At 35.7% G+C, this 19,046-nt stretch overlaps 1 protein-coding gene across 1 annotated transcript in view; it reads right to left on the bottom strand.

Moving 5' to 3' along the window:
- CFTR (CF transmembrane conductance regulator) overlaps window positions 1–19,046 on the bottom strand; it is a 241,327-nt gene that overhangs the window by 97,180 nt on the left and 125,101 nt on the right. Inside the window, exons 16-20 of the mRNA XM_036246835.1 lie at window positions 14,680–14,717; window positions 13,977–14,227; window positions 8,483–8,562; window positions 3,668–3,818; window positions 2,300–2,527 (exon numbers count right to left, since the gene is read on the bottom strand). Coding sequence (XP_036102728.1) covers window positions 2,300–2,527; window positions 3,668–3,818; window positions 8,483–8,562; window positions 13,977–14,227; window positions 14,680–14,717 — 748 coding nt within the window. The remainder of the gene's footprint in view (window positions 1–2,299; window positions 2,528–3,667; window positions 3,819–8,482; window positions 8,563–13,976; window positions 14,228–14,679; window positions 14,718–19,046) is intronic.

Genomic DNA, 19,046 nt, shown 5'->3' with positions numbered 1-19,046 from the left:
CCCGCTAGGGGAACATACCAAAAATAAATAAAATAAAATATAATAAAGTTACAGTTCAATTTTGTGCCAATTTTAACCATTTTTCATCTCAGTTCACCATAGCATCTACCACTAGTAATAATGCCTTGTTTGTAATAAGTATTCAATCCATGTTTTAAATCAAAGAGTGATTGAAGATTAGGAAAGAGTTGCCTTTTTTAAATGCTTCAGATATTGAAGGGGCTGTTGGTGTTGGGTACATACTATGTTTATGTCCTCTACTATTACTTGTAAGAAATAACACCTTCAAAGACTACAATGGACAATGGGAAAAAGTCCTGTGCCCCTATGAACTCCTTGACAAAGAAGTCAGATGCTGTTGGGAAAAAAGTAGATTTACAGTTTCATGGGGAATCAAAACTCACAGGTCTGCCATTTGGAAAGAGAAGACTACCATTTACGTTATAAAAAACAACACAGCAACTAGTTCACCCAGGAAGAACAAAACTTAAGTGTTTATAGAGTCAACAGACTTTTAGGGATGGAAAGGACCATTAATTAAAATTCATAAGTGTTCAGTATTTATGACCATAACAATTTTCTAATACAGACATTCTTAAATTATTATAACTTTAGGTTATCAAATCACAATTGAAAGTAAGTCTTTATATTTATTATGCATGATAAAACTGTCATAGGGTTCTAAAAATAGAAGAAAGTATGCATCCTATCATTATTAATTAAAATTTCTGCTTCCACACTTCCTCCAGCAGAAGACAAATCATAGACAGCAGGCATGTATTTTTAGTGCTAAATCATTTACTCTAAATAGGTAAGATTTATTCAGAATTTCAACCCATTCTGAATTAAGATTAGAGTAAGATAAAATTTAATAGCAGTAACAATAAGCAATGTAAGATTTATGAGTATTTATTATGGGCCAGGCATTGTACTAAGTATTATCTCAAATTATCACATTTAATACTCACAACAAACCTACTGGATAGGTACTAATATTATGTATATTTATACATGCTAAAAATGAGGGCTTGAGAGAAGTTAATTAACGTATATAAGTTAATATAGCTGAAGACCACTAGAGAAAGGGCTGATTAGCTGTGTGGCTAACGTTCACTCTGGCTGGGCATCTCATTTGATTGATAGGTACTAAATTACAATGATTATTAAATGCTTTGCCTATTACTCCTGGTAAAGCAGGCCTCAATCAGATCCTTAACCATTATGTTATAGCACATGATATATTGGTTTGAATTAACTGTTAACAAATCTTCATTCATGTAATTTAGCCCTCTTTGATCCTGTTTCAAATAGCTTAAGGAAAAATATTTAAAATTCTGAACATAAAATAAGCTTTTTTAAAAAAAAGAGTCATCCAAAATTACGGTACTGCTAAGGGTTCATTTGCCTGCTCACTTAGATTCCTTTCATAGAGCCATTTCCCACTGCCCCAGGAGAGAGAACAAAGAACATGGGAAAGCTACTGCCCTTACAGCAGCTGCATGGACAGCAGGTGGACCCCTGAGCCCCAATAGGGCTACTTTTCTGTTCTCCTCAGGATGTTGTAACTGGACAGGGAAACTCTGCTGCTAATTCAGGGGCCTGAATGAAGAGGCCACATAAAGTCACTGTGGCACAGCCCTAGTACACCAGAAAAACCAGTCTTCAAAGAGAGAAATGAATGAAGCAGCTGCAGAAAGGAAAGGACAGAGGCCAGCATTTAGCCTCAAAGGATGAAGAAGAGCCAAGTATGACTCTCCAAGCCTATTCCATTTCCTTTAGAAGCCCAGGGTGCCTACCGCCTTGGGGCTCAATGAGTCACTTGTAACTCTCCAACAGGTGACTCATTTTGATTTGAGTATGATTCTGTTCTTACAACCAAACAATCCTTTGGCATTTGCTCTGAGTCTTTGTCCACTTTTACATATATATTTCAATATTTTATATAGTAATTCAACTTCTTAAATTACTTTTATCAATATGAGAGTCCAGAGATATTTTCTTCAATCACTCATCTGTTATCTGACACTCTCTTTGTCTCAGTTTTTTAAACCATAAAGTAGGGATAATACTATAAGACAGTTCTAATTCAAAGACATCATTTGTTCAGCAATAAAATAATAGAAATTCAAGGAAATAATTTGTTCAACAATAAACTAATAAATGTTTTCATTAACAAATACCCACCCTCAAAATTGGTTTTGAAATATCTAAACTTTTTAACCTAAAGAATGTAACATTTTATTGGTTGACAACATTTTAAATTAAATGTTTAGCTAACTAGGTAACAACTTCATAGTACCTGTTGTTAAAATGGAAATGAAGGTAACAGTAATGAAGAAGATGACAAAAATTATTTCTATTCTCATTTGGAACCAGCGGAGTGTTGATAAGTACAAGAACCAGTTGGCAGTATGTAAATTCAGAGTTTTGTGGAACAGTATTTCAAAGTAAGGCTGACGTCCAAAGGCACGAAGTGTCCATAGTCCTTTTAAGCTTGTAACCAGATGAGTAAAAATTGGACTCCTGCCTGTGAAATAGTCCCATAGAGAACAATGCAAATACATGTAAATACATAATGCAAATTCTTACCATGTACCTGTTAAAAATTAGCTTAAAAGACAGCAAATGTCATTGGTTAGAGAGGTTTTCATTCTGGTGCCATACTTGTAGATAGAATTTGTAATTTTTTAAATGTTATCCTCCATTTTTTAGTTGGCTACCATGGATGGGAACTTACTATAAAATCACTGCCATTTATTTATTCATGCTTCTTGGCTATTACCAGTCAGTTTTTCTGCCTAATCCTAAATTAATCACTGCTGAGAGAAAATGGTTTTCTCTTAAGACAATTTATTCAATGCCCTGATTAAGAACGTTTAAAAGACTTAATTTAACAAATAACTTTCAAAGCAGAAATGCAATGGAAATTTAGCTCCTGAAAATGCACCTGTACCAAGGTTGTTATCGAAAAATGTGCTTCACAAACAGCTCAAGCAGTGTTTGAGGCATAAAAAAGCACACCTAAAGAGAGAAAGGAAGGATGTCTAAAACAAGCCAGAAGGAAGAATTTTATCCAGTATTGTTTGGGAAGTCAGGTAAACCTTTAGTAACAGTAGCACTATCATTTTTAAATTTAATTTACATAAATTATGAATGAATATACTATATACCAACCCTAGTAAGACTCTATACAGTTGTTTTAAAACCAAAATGAATTGACATAGTTTTCATCAACAAAAACAATCTATGTATATTTAGTGATTTATTGTTTCCTCTTATATTCATATACTTCTAATCCTCACCCAAGGAAATGTTTTGTTTTGTTTTATTGATTTTAAAGACAGGAAGAGAGAAAGAAACATCATTGTGAGAGAGAAACATCAAGTGGTTGCCTCCTGTACATACCCCAACAGAGGATCAAACCCAGAGCCTAAGTACATGCCCTGACCAGGAATCAAATCCACAGCATTTTGATGTACAGGATGATGCTCTAACTAAGCCACTCAGCCAGGGCTATATCCTTATACTTTTAAAAAGTAATTGTTTATACAATACAAAAGTTTAAAAACAAGGGGGAAATGTTTGGAAAAGTAGATAAATAATAGAATATCATGAGTAGCTCTTGTAGATATTTTCCAAGGTAAGCATTGCACATTCAGCATCATACCTTCAGATTCTAGTTGTTTGAGTTGTTGGGAGGTGTGGAGGAAGTAGGCTCTCAACATAATAAAAGCAGCGATCACTGGCACTGTTGCTAGAAGGATGTAGGGCTTTAAAACTGAGACCACTGCTACAGCTCCAATCGCAATTAATACCAACTGTAAGATCAAATAAAACATGATGTGTAAATATTTTCACGTTGCAAAGTGGACATGGTATGTCGGCGATATATTTCTAAATAAGCTCTTCACACTGTTCCATTCTCAATAAAGGGCAGGTATTTTCCTACTAGGAAGGCTGTCATCTCAAAGTATTTTCTCATAAAGTTTTTCTAAATATTCAAAAAATTGTTTAGGTCCCTCATAAAAATATTTTGAAGTTTTGAAAACATGGTGATCTTTGATCTTTTAAAGTCATTTTCCATATACTTTCAAGTGTATGATAAATTGGAAAAGATGATTTTTTTTCTAGCCTGGCCCTCTTTTAAAACAAACTTTCTATTTTGAGATAATTTCAGTATGACTATGAAATTTATTTATTTATTTTGCTGAGATAATTTCTCAAAATTGGGCATTCATCTTGCAGTCTTTTGCACCAGAAGGATCTGGATTAAATGTAGGCTTGTCATTTAGGCAAGCTACTTAATGCCTCTGAACCTAGATTTTTCATGTTTAAGATTGAAAAAAATTATACTTCCCTGTCCCCTAAATCCTGTTGCTGTTACTTAAAACAATTGGAGATGACCTAGAGGCTCAAAAAAAAAATATTTGGGGGATCTGGCTAATTTAATTTGAAGTTAGACCATTTTTTTCTATCTCATATATTGTCAAAATGAATTTTGTGTTTCAGTCAATTCCATCCATTAGGGCTACTGCTTCACATCATTCACCAAAGCCAGAGCCCTGTTGGCAGTCTCAGAAACAATCTATTCACATTGGTGTTCTTCAGGATCAAGTTAAGGGCTTAAATTCTACTGTTTCCACATGACAATAAATCCACACGTTTAAAAAAAAGCCTGCTAGCATTTATTCCACAATAATCCATATGAATAAAGTATAAAGTAACTGTCACAAGGGTTAAAAATAAACCTATTATAATATCCACATGATAATGAATGAGCCAGTTCTCCAACGATTTCCATGCATGACAAGTGCATGTCCCAGGCAATGAAGTGAAATACAGAACATTCTGGTAGATGGAAGCAAGATGTGGATGTAGCTAAAATCTGCATAAATCTTCTTTGAATAGGTTATTTTAATCTAAAATTTCAGATGATCACATCTTGATGACATGTTTGTAGGAAAAACGCCTGTACATCTCCAGTCGTCAAGTTCTGCAAACCAGCCCCTCACTCATTCAACAAATATTCAGAAAAATCTTTACTGCTGACCATGGACTAAGTACATATGATGGTTCAATAATCTAAGGAAAGTCTCTATTTCATTTTGGTCCGATAAATGCCACAAGTACAGTGAGAAAGCCGCTAATACCCTAGTAACTACATGACAAGACTTTATCAATGGGAAACCATAGTTGTTTAATGAAGGATTTTCTTTTCTCAGAAACTGGATCTCTTGGAAAGAGAAAAATTCCATTCTAAGCATAATTAACTAGGGAATATTACAATTTAAATGCACTATCATATTAAATAGCAGTATGTCTGAAGGACAAATGCTGCTGCATTGATAGCATGGAAACATTCAGCTACTCCATTAGGATCAGGGTCTTTTGTTTGCTATTGACAACTGTAAACGTACTGTGTCCATTTGACTTCTGTTATATTTACCACATATCTAGGTAGACAACTAACCAAGATGTCACACTGGGTTAGAAAGAATGGAGAAGGTGGGTACAACTGGAAGTAATAAAACATTTACAAGATAGATTTCAGCAATTATAATCATCCACATATAGTCAAAATGAGAAATAAATAAAAAATAAGCCTAAGTATTGAGGAAAATAATTATATTTGCTCCATAAGGGGCCACGCTTAAGCACTGAAGTTGGAAGCTAATAATTCAGCATTGTGTGCAAAACAAAAGACACTGGTTTAATATATTTGATATTCATATTACACAAAGAAACCTTACATTCTGTTCTAGTTTAATTCACAATGGCTAAGAAACAAGTCATTTCCTACTGGGTATATTAGTGAGAGGACAAAAAATAAATAGAGGGACTTCAAGACAAGGTTAAAATGTGAGTACAGGTTTCTAATTCCCATTCATCCTTACCTAAATCCTAAACTTCATCAGAAGGAAAAAAATGTCAACAGACTATAAAAGCTGCAAGGTACCATTCATTCATCCTCCTAGGAAGTGGGCAGCATATTTCCAACCACCAAAAACAGCTCAAAACATCCCTGACACTGACAGTCACACAGCACTGCCTGAACTCAGGGCTGATGATAAGAATAAAGGATCACTTTGAAGTCAGTTATTAATTAATTAATTAATTAATTAATTAATAGAGAAAGAGGTGAATAAATTAATGCCTATTTTAAACCATGCAATGAATACCAGATTTGGAACTCATAAATGATAGTCCTTGAGAACTTTTAAGTAAGGGATTAATGGAATTAATAGAATGGGTAGAGAATAAAATGTGGAAGACTCAGTGTGTAATTGTATATAAGAGAGAAGTAAAAAAAGACCAAAAGATTTTAAGGATGAGAATATTTTGGTAGTTTAAATGTGTAGGCTTCTGTTTCATTAAAAAAAAAAATCATTCATCCAAGCAGAGAGATAAGTAGGAACTACAATACAGTTTTTCCTAGTTTGGCTTCAAATTCAAATTTGTCATGTATGGCCCACTTCCATTATGCCAATCTGAAGCACGTAACTTTAGTACTGAAAGGGACCATCATCAGATTTATATTCCTTCCTTAACAGGTTAGAAAGCTCAGACCCTCAGAGACTAAGTATGTTATTAAGGTAAAATAAATAATGATACCTATAGAATAGAATCTGGATCTTCCATTTTCATTATATGATATTCCAATCCAGAAATCAAATTTGCCAGAATATTATCAAATGTTAGAAAATACAGTAAATAGAAAATAATTTTTAAAAGGAAATTTATAGATATGTTTTTTCTTTGTACAAAAATTTGTTTCTGAAATGTGACTAGAATGAAATTAATCAGAACATAATTAAATATAACCAGAGGAGCTCACAATTAAAGCACCCACCCGTGATAAATTTTTTAATAAAATATAAATTAATCAGATTTTTACTAAATTTGATGGTTATACATCATGCTGTCTTATTGTGAGACCCTCCTAAGTAAAATAGGGAAATTGAAAGAGCCCTGCCCAAACCCTTGTGAAGCAACAACTAAAGAATCTCAGCAACATCAGAAATGAAGCAGAAATGATTCAAATTGCCATACAGAAAGCATTTGGGAACTATTGCCTATGTCAAAAATTGTTAATTTATAAAATAAATATTTAAAAATTAATCTCCCAGAACTTTTGAGCCTTATATTGATTCAGAAAATATTCAGTAGACTACAAAAGCAGAAAAAAATTATCATCAATTCTTTTGCAATCATTTCAAGATGTCCATATTCCAGTTTGTACCTGATTTAATATTATAATACTTGGGACCAGTCATTTTCACTCCTGAAATGAGGAGCACAAACATCCAGCATTAAAGAATGACAAAGGAAATACTCCTCTAAATGCACAAACTCGAAGTATCAGTTAAAGAATTCCAGTAGCTGGGGTCGAGTTATATCCCTAAACAGCGCAACTGAAGGAAATCCAAAATGCTAAAGTTCACTCAGAACAGTTAATGAGTTTGATTCTGCCAATCATTTCAGATGAGGCAAACTGAAAATCTGGTTTTTCTGCACCTGCCAATGTTGGTTGTATAGACACACAAATGTGGTACCTCTCATTTTGTTGCATAGACTCTCTCAAATAAAATATTGTTATTGGGGGGTTGGGAGTGTGAAAGTGGGTAGGAGGAGAGAATGACTCATGGTAAGATGGGCTGCATCCTATTCCAACAATCTCACCAGAGATCATGAAGACTGCAGCATTTGTTCTCTGGGGCTCCACCTAAGCCAGTCAGGAAGCTGTTTTTAAAGCTGGTCTAACAGCCAAGGTTATTAATTCACAACACACCTTGAGCTCTGTCACTTATGGAATCCTAGTGCAGTATCCCATAGCTTACCTTCATCTCCATCTCCTTCTTCTTCAGTCTCACCACACTCCAGAGACACGAGCTCAGAGTCAGGCTGCACCGGAGGCCTCTTCAGCTCTATATCACCCAGGGACTAGTCCTCACTAGTCCTGAATTGTTTTTTCCCCTCTCACCTTCTTGAACATTTATTTGTAATTTTGTCCCTGCATATGGTCCTTACTGTGAGGTTGGTGGCTACCTAATCTGTGCTAAGGTATTCGTGGATGAGACAAGGTAAAACTGTAGCCTACCAGGCAACTGATTTTCATTTCAACATGGGCCCTTTGGAGGTAGGTGACTCCATCAAATAGTGATGACACTGTCAAAAATGTCATACTTTATGGACAGAGATTTGGGGGAAGATGGTCTGTTCTAACTCTCAAATCACTCCCAACTAGATGGTTATTATATCTAAATGCAGAATTGCCTTGGATTTGGGTCAGGTAAAGAATTCTAACTTACATTGAATTTACTAAAATTATGCTTACTTTGCTGACTTTTGATATTGACCAAATTCATACAATAGGACTTCAACTCTCAAGTAAATAAAACAAAGCAAAAACTCATTTACTTCTTTTTCTAAATATTTTGAAAAGTATTACAAATGCAAAGACACAATATTTATTTTTACAAACCTGGATGAAGTCAAATATGGTAAGAGGTAGAAGATCATCCAAAATTGCTATGTCTTTGGAAAATCTATTAAGAATCCCACCTATAATATAAGAGAAGATACATTCCTCAAAAACTAGTAATCTTAAAAAGACATTAACATTTGATCATAGTGGAAGCATTCAGAACTCAAGCATGTAATCAGATAAGTAAGGACTTAGAAAAATTTAGTGTTATACAACGATTCTAAGTATCTGTGTTCAAGTGTTGTCTGTCTCCCACATTTAAATCTTTATAAAATACAGATTGCTGTAAGATTCAGGGCAAAACTAATGTCTTTAATAGAGCCCTTATCACAAATTATATCAGGAATGGGTACTTATCCTGCTGTAATCTCACACTTGCAAGCCTGGCTGTGTTCACCAATCCCTTACATCTGTAGTCATACTGTATAGCTCTCCTTTTCTGATTTCCTCACTTTTATGACACACCTCTGCAGAACCCATGGCTTCTCCCAGTTTCTACCTGTCCACTACATGAATGTCCTTTGCCATGTTCTCTCTTTCTACCCTCTTTACTAGAAATCTAAGCTTCAGACTGTTTTCTCAAGTCCAGACTCACATTTATAAGTCTGATCATTTTTCCCTTGAACAGAAAAGTTATGTATGAAGTGCCTAATATGCACCAGACACAATGCAAGGCACTGAGGTAACACAGGTAAATAAGCTGTGCTCCTTGCCCTTGAGGAAGTCATTGTCTAGTGGGGAGTGAAACGTATAATTGAATAAAATTCAACATAATATTGTACAAAGTAATACTGAATTTTATCATTCATCCCCTCCCCATTAACTACAGGATAAAGTCCAAAATTCTTAGATTAATATTTTAATGCCTTTCATGATTTGGCTTTAAACCTTCTAGTTAATACAAGCCTCCTCTACTCAAACATTCTGTTTCAGGCAAACTGTTTGATTCTTTTTTAAATTTCATTTTTTAATTATAGTTGACATGAAATAATATATTAGTTTCAGGTATAAAATATAGTGATTACATATGTCTACATCTTACAAAGTGATCATCCCAGTAAGTCTAGTATCCTCCTGGCACCATACATAATTATTACAATATTATTAACTATATTCTCTATGCTGTACTTTACTTTTCCATAACTAATTTTATAACTAAATCTACTTCTTGATTTATTCTTTAAATGCACTCTACACTCTTCTACCTCCCTGCCATGTCAATGTGTTTTCCTCTGCCTGAAAAACATTTCCCCTCATCATATTTGTCAAAATCTGTGTCTCCTTCTTGGTCCAGCTCAAATACCTCTCCTACAAGGAAGCATCAATGTTTGCACCAGTGCAAATTAATCCCTTCCTCCTCTGGACATACTTAATAGCTTAATAGCTTTACTATATCTTGTCAGCACTTCTATGTTATAATTATTATACCCATGTCTCATATCATAATCGCTTGTTGGTATACATGTCTTATCTGTTTGTAGATTGCTAGAGGTCAGTGGGACAGTGCTACATTTATTTTTCATAACTCATAACCCTCAGCAAAAAGCCTTATATGTATGAATTATTCAATGCATATTTATTGATTTAAGTCACTATTTCTTAGCCTTCATTGATAGTATTTCCTTTGGCATATTTAAACATATTTATATATTATTCTATAAATTATCAAAAATTGAAAAATAATATAGTATATATACTGTTCAGAAAATAGAAGTTAATTTTGGTGGGAAAAAAATCATCCTTGTGGTGCTTATAATTCAAATAGTAGTGTACTCTCAAAATATGCATTTATGCTTCTGTTCATTCAACATACTTTACTGGGCACCTCTATGTGTCTGTATGATTTAAAGCCATTTAAGTAGCAACACAGGAAAATCAGACAAGTAGTCAAAGAAAATCAAGTTCAGTATACAATTTCAAGAGGGCACATCTGAGAGAAATTGAAGTATACATACAAGGCAAGGAAGCATTGGTTGCTGCTGATTATAGCAGAATATATGCAGGCAACATAATGAGAAGAAATTGGACCATAAATCAGTGACAGCAATGTTTTTTGTTTGTTTATTTTAATAAAAGATCATCTTTGCATACAGAAATTAGGGGTGTGGGTAGGAGTAGGAAAAGAACATCTAGATGTTGTAAGGTCATCCTGCTGTTTCAGTTCTCAAGAGCATAAATAAGGAAAAATGCAAAAAACAGACTTTTCAGAATCATCCTAGAAAGCAGATTAAAGTTTTGAAAATGAGATTAATGAGAAATGAAATGAATGGTAACAATTTAAATATGGAAGAGAGAAGGTTCTGAACCACTATGAGGAGCTCTGAAACATAAAGAAGGATTCAAACAGAAAGTGTACCCCCTGTGGGAATAGGCTCCACAGAAGGAAATAACAGGAAACAGACATTTATTGCATTTTGGCTATGTAAAAAGCAAGAAGATTGCCTGTTTCGTTCTCACAATGATCCTCTGAGCTCTCTATTTTACAGATGCAAAAGCAAGGTCAGGCTCAGAAAAGTACCTTGCCCATGATCATCACTCCTATGGGGACAAGCCAGGATTCAAACAAATCTCATGCTCTTTCCGTTATGTCTTATTGCCCATTTATGACTTCTGGCAACTTGGACAAATTCTCTATCTTCTCTGGGTTTCAGTTTTTACATAAAAAAATAGAAATTATTGGATCAAGGTAATCTAACATTCCCTTTTAGGTCTCAAATGTCTTAGCTCTAAAACAGATAGTGGTGATGAGTATATCCAAATGAGACTAGGCTTTAGTGACCCACAAGGGCTTCAGAGTAAATATAAAGATCTTTCCATAAACTAACACTGAAATTTTGTTAACCAGAAAAAAAAAAAATCAATTGATATTTCTTATCTTGAGATTGGTAGATACAAATTACTCTAAAATCCTTAATCCTGGAAATTATCCTTTGCTTTATAATCAAATGCTTCTGTGTCTACCTCTTCTCCCCTAGTCTATGAGTTCTTCCAGGGCACCAACAGTGCCTCATTCATCTTTTTATACCAACCCCTGCCTTAGTGCCACACAAAGTGGGTGCTCAGAAGACTGCTGTAAGAATAAACTTTCGTTTTCCATAGTGGCTGCACAAGTCTGCATTCCCACCAGCAGTGTACTAGAGCCCCTTTTTCTCCACACCCTCGCCAACACTTGTTGTTTGACGATTTGTTGATGGCGGCCATTCTGACAGGTGTGAGGTGATACCTCATTGTTGTTTTAATTTGCATCTCTCTGATGATTAGTGATGTTGAGCATTTCTTCATACATCTCTTGGCCATTTGTATGTCCTGTTTGGAGAGGTGTCTATTTAGTTCCTCTGCCCATTTTTTAATCAGGTTCTTTGTCTTCCTTTTGTTGAGTTGTATGAGCACTCTCTATATATTAGAAATTAACCCCTTATCTGATATATCACTGGCAATTATGCTCTCCCATACAGTGGAAATGCAGACTGGTGCAGCCACTATGGAAAACAATATGGTGTTACCTCAAAAAATTAAAAATTGAACTGCCGCCCTGGCCGGTTTGGCTCAGCGGTTAGAGCGTCGGCCTGCGGTCCCAAGAGACCCGGGTTTGGTTCCCACTAAGGGCACGTACCTCGGTTGCAGTTTGTCCCCGGCCCTGGTTGGTCGTGCGGGTGGCAGCCACTCGATGTGTCCCTTCACGTCGATGTTTCTCTCTCTCTCTCTCTTCCTCTCTCTCCCTCCCTTTCTATCTGAACAAGAAATGTCCTCAGGTGAGGATAAAAAAAAAAAAAAATTTGAACTGCCATTTGACCCAGTGGTCCCACTTCTAGGAATACCTTAAGAAGCCTGAAACATCAATCAAAAAGAATATATGTACCCCCATGTTCGTAGCAGCACTATTTACAATAGCTAAGATCTGGAAACAGCCCAATTGTCCATCAGTAGATGAATGGATAAAAAAGCTGTGGTACATATACACAATGGAGTACTATGCAGCTGTAAGAAAGAAAGATCTCTTATCCTTTGAGACGACATGGAGGGACCTGGAAAGTATTATCCTAAGCGAAACAAGCCAAGCAGAGAAAGACAAATATCACATGATCTCACTTATTTGTGGAATATAATGAACATAACAATCTGGGGAATGAGGTAGTCCCAGAGATGTGGAAGTGGGGTACAGACTGACAATCTCCTGAAGAGGGAGTGGGGGGGAGATAAACCACAGAACTTATATGCATGTATGTATGAACAATGGACATGAACAACAAAGGTGGGGACAGGGTGGGGAGGGATGGGGAGGGGTGAATCAATGGGGGAAAAAGGAGAAACATCTGTAACAAAAAAAAATTAATAAACTTTAATAATAAAAAAAAAGAATAAACTTTCGGGGATTCCTTATTAAACTCTAAATGTGAATTTGTCTAAAAAAGAGTAATGGAACCGATTACCTTCAATGTACCTTATTGTCCTTTGTTTTCCTAAATCTTTGGTCACTTTATTTTATTACTCTTACTTTCTATGACTTTATTTTTATTAAGGTATAGTTGGAAATAACATTGTAAGGTATTTAAAGTGTACAACATGATGATCTGATACGTCTACACACTGTGAAAGGATTCTTCCCATCAAGTTAACACTCCCATCACCTCTCGTATCTATAATTTTTTAAAATTTATTTTATTTTATTTTTTCCATCACAATTTATCCCATCAATGCCATTCCATTTTGACCTATCTCCTCCCTGTCCACAATCACCACATTGTTGTCCATATCCATGAGTTCTCTCTTTCTCTTTTTTGCTTAATACCTTTTTGTTATTGTTGTTGTTGAGAATATTTAAGTTTTACACTTAGCAAATTTCAATTATACAATAAAGTGTTATCAATTCTAGTCACATGTTATACTTTATATTCTCAGGCCATACTCATAATTGAAAGCTTCCACCCTTTTACTAACCTCTATGAAGGTATCAAAAATATTTTTAAAATATTTTGAGATTTCAACCACCAATAACCTTCCTCACCCCACCCTCAAAAAAGAAGGAAAAAGGAAACCTGAAATGAATTTGCATGATCACCTTTGAACAGTTACAAGAAACTAGACTATTTTATCCCATCCAAATATTTTATCTGTAAAATAATTTTCCTTGATTGATTCAGATCCTCTCCTCTTTTAAACAATATTAAACATCAGCAACAAGATGCCTTGAAAGGATTAGACCAAACATCTGAATGGTGAACAACAGACCCAAAAGGCCTGCTGCTGTTCTTGCAATGCCATCAGCATGACTTTCTGACTAAGCTACTTGATTAACTGATACAGAAATATAAAGAGCAACAATATCTGACAGTCTATAGTATCTGAAAAATGTACATGCCTGTCATAAGTAAGCTGAACAAAAGTTCAAATGCTTCTGTCCAAAGACAATGCTACTACTAGAAAAGCAACTAAATCACAGGTCCTTTTGATGGTGGATCAGCAGCTTAAGTTTGTAAACCTAGTCAAGTACCTGCTTTCAACGTGTTGAGGGTTGACATAGGTGCATGAAGAACTGAATGTAACATTTTGTGGTGTAAAATTTTCGACACTGTGATTAGAGAGTGCACTAGTGGTAAACCTCGGAAGAATCCCAGAGCAAGCAAAGTATCGGCTACTCCCACATAAATGTAAAAAACATAAAATGAGCTGGTGCTGGTGATGATCACTGCATAGCTGTTATTTGTATTCTCAGTACTATTCCCTTTGTCTTGAAGAGGTGTTCTGTAAAGTAAAGGGAAATTGTTATTCAGCAACAAAACCTTCACATTGAGTTTTCAATACTATATGTAAATGATACTGAAGTTGAGTCTAAAGAAACACAGCTATTTCATTAGCACAGCTTATGCCTTTAATTGCAAGAAAGTAGATTAAGCTTTTTTACCATTGAAATAGAAAAAATTTATTCTTAGTAAGTACTCACAGAAAATTCTAATATATAATGTTTTAAATATTTTGATTACATTTTATGGAAACTAAACACAACAGAATTCCTTAGAAATTAGTGAAGAGCTGCAGGATCTGCACATGCTAACAATTTTAAACAAAATAATTTGATTTTTCACTTCTGTGATATTGTGGGGAAATGAAGTACAGTACATGTTACAATATTTAATTAAGACCCAAATAGTCAATAGTAACAAAATACAGTCCACAGCAGGACATGGAATACTCACTTGTTAAGTAGCCACAACACAACCAAAGAAACAGCCACCTGTAATGGAACAATCAATACACACTTTATTTTTTTCAACCATCTTTACCTGTTCTCCTACACTCACCTCTAATTTCACTATGACCGATATCAAAACATACAATTTCATTTTCCTTTTCTTTCCTGGGCCCAACATCTACAATAATTGTTCTAAGAACTGTTATTTGTGGTGAGAACATGTTAAGTTAATAGGATTCAAATTTCACTGAATTAAATACTTTGTCAATTCTTTCCTTCATTCAACAAGAAGTATTCATTGCCTCACAGGAGAGCTAAGATCATAGTTTTAAATAAACTTAGTTTTTTATAAAGAGACTAATCTCAGCCAGTTGGCAGATAATTTATCTGGTTATTTAAAATCAGATAAATAATTTCATTTGTTATGCAGTGATTATGAGGGACTAATGTCTATGAGACCAATTAATTACTGGAAGAGATTAGATTAGTATTTATGAAAATCCATTCAAAGTCTCAACAACCCAAAAATTCACAGTTTATGAATAAATATAAGATTCAGGTTAAAACATACACTATTGGTACTTTTTGGGCTGAAGGACAAATGTTTTATGCCATAACAAAACAAAACAAAATTTAACAAGTGTATTTTTTAAAAATTTCCTTTGATATTTAAACAATCTGTATTTTGGTCTATATCAATTTGGCTTTCTATTCTCTGAAACCCTATGGAGAAACAATCTTCTATTGATGTCCTCACAACTGTAATACCAGAAATGACTGAAATGAGACAATTTGCTCAATAATAATTACACCAAAAATTCAAATAGAAAAAAAAAAAAATTGGACAACCACATCAAAATTACAACTAAACTAAAGAATAACCATCATTCAAAATGGCAGGAAATCGAGCTGAATGGAAGTCCTACAACTATAAAATTAAAGAAGCAGCCACACAGAGACTGGTAGGAGGGACAGAGGCGCAGACCAGCTGGTCCCACACCCACGTGTGGCAGATAAAAATCAGGAGGACACCTCGTCTAGGAAGGTCCTTCCTGAGGAGTGAGGGGTCCTTGTCCTATCGGCCTGCCACCACAGGGTTCCAGTGCCAGGAAGAGAAGTCCTCATAACTTCTGGCTGGAAAAACCAGTGGAAACTGAGGTTGAGGAGGCTGAGGCGGCTGAAGCCCCAGGCAGCTCCTCTTAAAGGGATCATGCACGGACTTACATGGACTTCAGGCTCCAGTGTTGGGGAGGCAGCTCGAAAGGTACCAGACATATGGGGAAGAACAGAGTTGTTTGGCATTGGGGTGAGGGCTGGAGAGGCGGCTTTCTCCTGGACAGATGTGTTGTCAGAGGCCTTTGTTATTTTGGTGAGCCCTTCCCCGCCAGGGCAGGCAGAAGGCGGCCATATATGGAATTCTAGCAAGCTGGCTCAGACTGTTTGCCCCACCCTGGTGATTCCCTGAGGCCCTACCTCACCCAACTTTCAGGCCCACCCACACTATTGCCAGGTGCTTTACCAAAGGAATGGCATGTCTTGGATCCTGCTTCAGGCTTTCCTAAATTCTTTCAAACAAGCAGCATCTGCTCTCAGTGAACCCTACACCTTTTGTTAAGTGGCCCCAGGCCTTCCACTAGAAATAGCCAGCCTTGGTTCACAACTTGGCTTTTCCTGTGCACCTCTAAGCCCAGCACAAGAAGCAGCTATTTGCAGACTGCTTTGTAGCTTATGTCTGGTGGCCCTGGGTAGAACACCAGGTAGAGGCTGACCTGGCCCCTGAGCCAGCACACCCAATGGACAGCTTTAGAACACTGTGAAGCACCACCACCCAACCACCTCCTCAAGTGACACATTCAAGGAATGGACTTGGGGTACCAGAGCCCTGCTGAAATAAGTCTTGCTCTGTGTGGTGGGCCCCTGCACAGCTGATCATTCAAGGTAGTCAGAGGTCAGTAGATAGTGGGCACAGCCAGTCCTTGCAGCTGATCAGCTTGAGTAAAACCCTTTCATTAATGTGCCAACAGCAATCAAGATTCAATTACAAAAGAAGGGTGTAAAGTCCACATGAGGGGTGCACCTCAAGGGTCCAGCTGGGAGATCAGGGAGACTGTGCCACTGAACCTACAGGACACTTATTACAATAGGCCAACCTAGGTAGCCCAGGAGACACAGCAACTCTACCTAATACATAGAAACAAACACAAGGAGGCTGCCAAAATGAGGAGACAAAGAAACAAGTCCCAAATGAAAGAACAGAACAAAACTCCAGGAAAAGAAGTAAGCGAAATGGAGATGAGCAACCTAACAGATGCAGAGTTCAAAACACTGCTTATAAGGATGTTCAATGAACTTAGTGAGAACCTCAGCAAACTTAGTGAGGGCCTCCAGGGCATAAAAAAGGACCAGTCAGAAATGAAAGAGGCTCTAACTGAAATAAAGAATAATATATAGAGATTCAATAGTAGAGTAGGTAAAGCCAAGAAGCAAACCGTCGATTTGGAAAATAAAGAAGCAAAAAACACCAAATCAGAACAGCAAAAAGAAAGAAAAATAAAAAAATATGAGGATAGTGTAAGGAGCCTCTGGGACAACTTCAAGTGTACTAAAATTCGCATCTTGGGGGTGCCAGAAGGAGAAGAGAGAGAACAAGAAATTGAAAAACTATTTGAAACAATAATGACAGAAAATTCCCCTAACTTGATGAAGGAAACAGACATACAAGTCCAGGAAGCACAGAGAGTCCCAAACAAGATGAATCCCAAGAGGCCCACACCAAGACACATCATCTTCAAAATGCAAAAGGTTCAAGACAAAGAGAGAATCTTAAAAGCAGCAAAAGAAAAGCAGTTAGTTACCTACATGGGAGCCCCCATAAGACTATCAGCTGATTTCTCAAAAGAAACTTTGCAGGCCAGAAGGGAGTGGCCAGAAATATTCAGAGTGATTAAAAGCAAGAACATATAACCAAAATTACTTTATCCTGCAAAGCTATCATTTAGAATCGATGGCCATATGAAGAGTTTCCCAGACAAGAAAAAGCCAAAGTTGTTCACCACCACCAAACCATTATTATATAAAATGTTGAAGGGTCTTCTTGAAGAAAATGAAGATAAAAAACATGAACAAACAAAATGGCAATAAATACATATCTATCGACAATTGAATCTACAAACAAAATGAACAAGCAGAACAGAAACAGTCTCATAGATACAGAGAACATTTTGTTGGTTGCCAGATGGAGGGGTTTGGGGGAATGGGTGAAAAAGGTGAAGGGATTAACAGTACAAATTGGCAGTTAGACTGACAAACATCAAAGGGAAGGGGATGAAATAAACCAAAGAACTTATATGCATATATACATAACCAACGGACACAGACAACAGTGTGGGAAAAGGCAGGAAGGGGGGTAGGAATGGGAAAGAGAGAATCAATAGGGCAAAAAGGAGGAACATATGTAATATATTTAACAATAAAGATAAGTTTTAAAAAAAGAAACTGTGAGTAAAATCATTTGAAAGTGAACACGACATAAAAATAAATAAGGAACAAATATACTTGGTATAAGGAATCTGTCTCATTTTGAACTCAAATTTATCTTAAGTATTTAATAGTACTATATATATATTTATGAAGAACATTTAGCATTAATTAAGAAATTACATTATGAAATCCAATACTTAAAACAGGTGCATCTGTTTTAGTTAAATTCACATATCAGGAGTATAATGATGAAAAATCTAATGGCATCAACCTTGTTTTTTTTCCTACCCTTTTTTTGTTGTTGTTGTTGTACACATAGCCTTCATGTACTACATTTATAAAAAGAAAATCTATCCTTGTTTCCTTGAAATTCAAGTAAATTCAAAATAACAAGAACACAGCAATAATCTATGTCAAAAGTCTTTGTTCCAGCACAAATATTTTTCTATTTCCTAAGACTAATCAAGATACTCAAGAACCTAGATAAGGGTATATTTCTGAGTCACTCTTTGGTTATTATACTCCCACTTGTTCCAATTAAAGGAGTGTCAACAGTGCTGGTATTGCCAACATTCTCTGGATGTGAGTAAATCCCAGAATAAATATTTTATTACATTTACTATGGAACAATAACCAAAGCAATTTCCCAAAGAACCTGTCTAATCAGTGCAATATAAAGTTATTTCCTGGCTATTGTGGATAGAGACATGGAACCTGCAGCCCAAAGTATTTTTATCGACTGAAACAAAAAACTTCCAAGCACTTGACATAGTGATTTAGTAAAAATACTTGTACTATACAGAAAAAACTGAGTAAGCAAATTCTATCATTTCATTTACAAAATGTTTTATTTTTCATCCTCACCTGAGGACATGTTTTTTTTTTTTTTTT

The sequence above is a fragment of the Molossus molossus genome, unplaced genomic scaffold (assembly GCF_014108415.1).
Source record: "Molossus molossus isolate mMolMol1 unplaced genomic scaffold, mMolMol1.p scaffold_m16_p_7, whole genome shotgun sequence".
NCBI classification, from domain to species: domain Eukaryota; kingdom Metazoa; phylum Chordata; class Mammalia; order Chiroptera; family Molossidae; genus Molossus; species Molossus molossus.
Note: the sequence above shows the minus strand (reverse complement) of the source record. Positions and strands in the feature narration are given on the sequence as shown.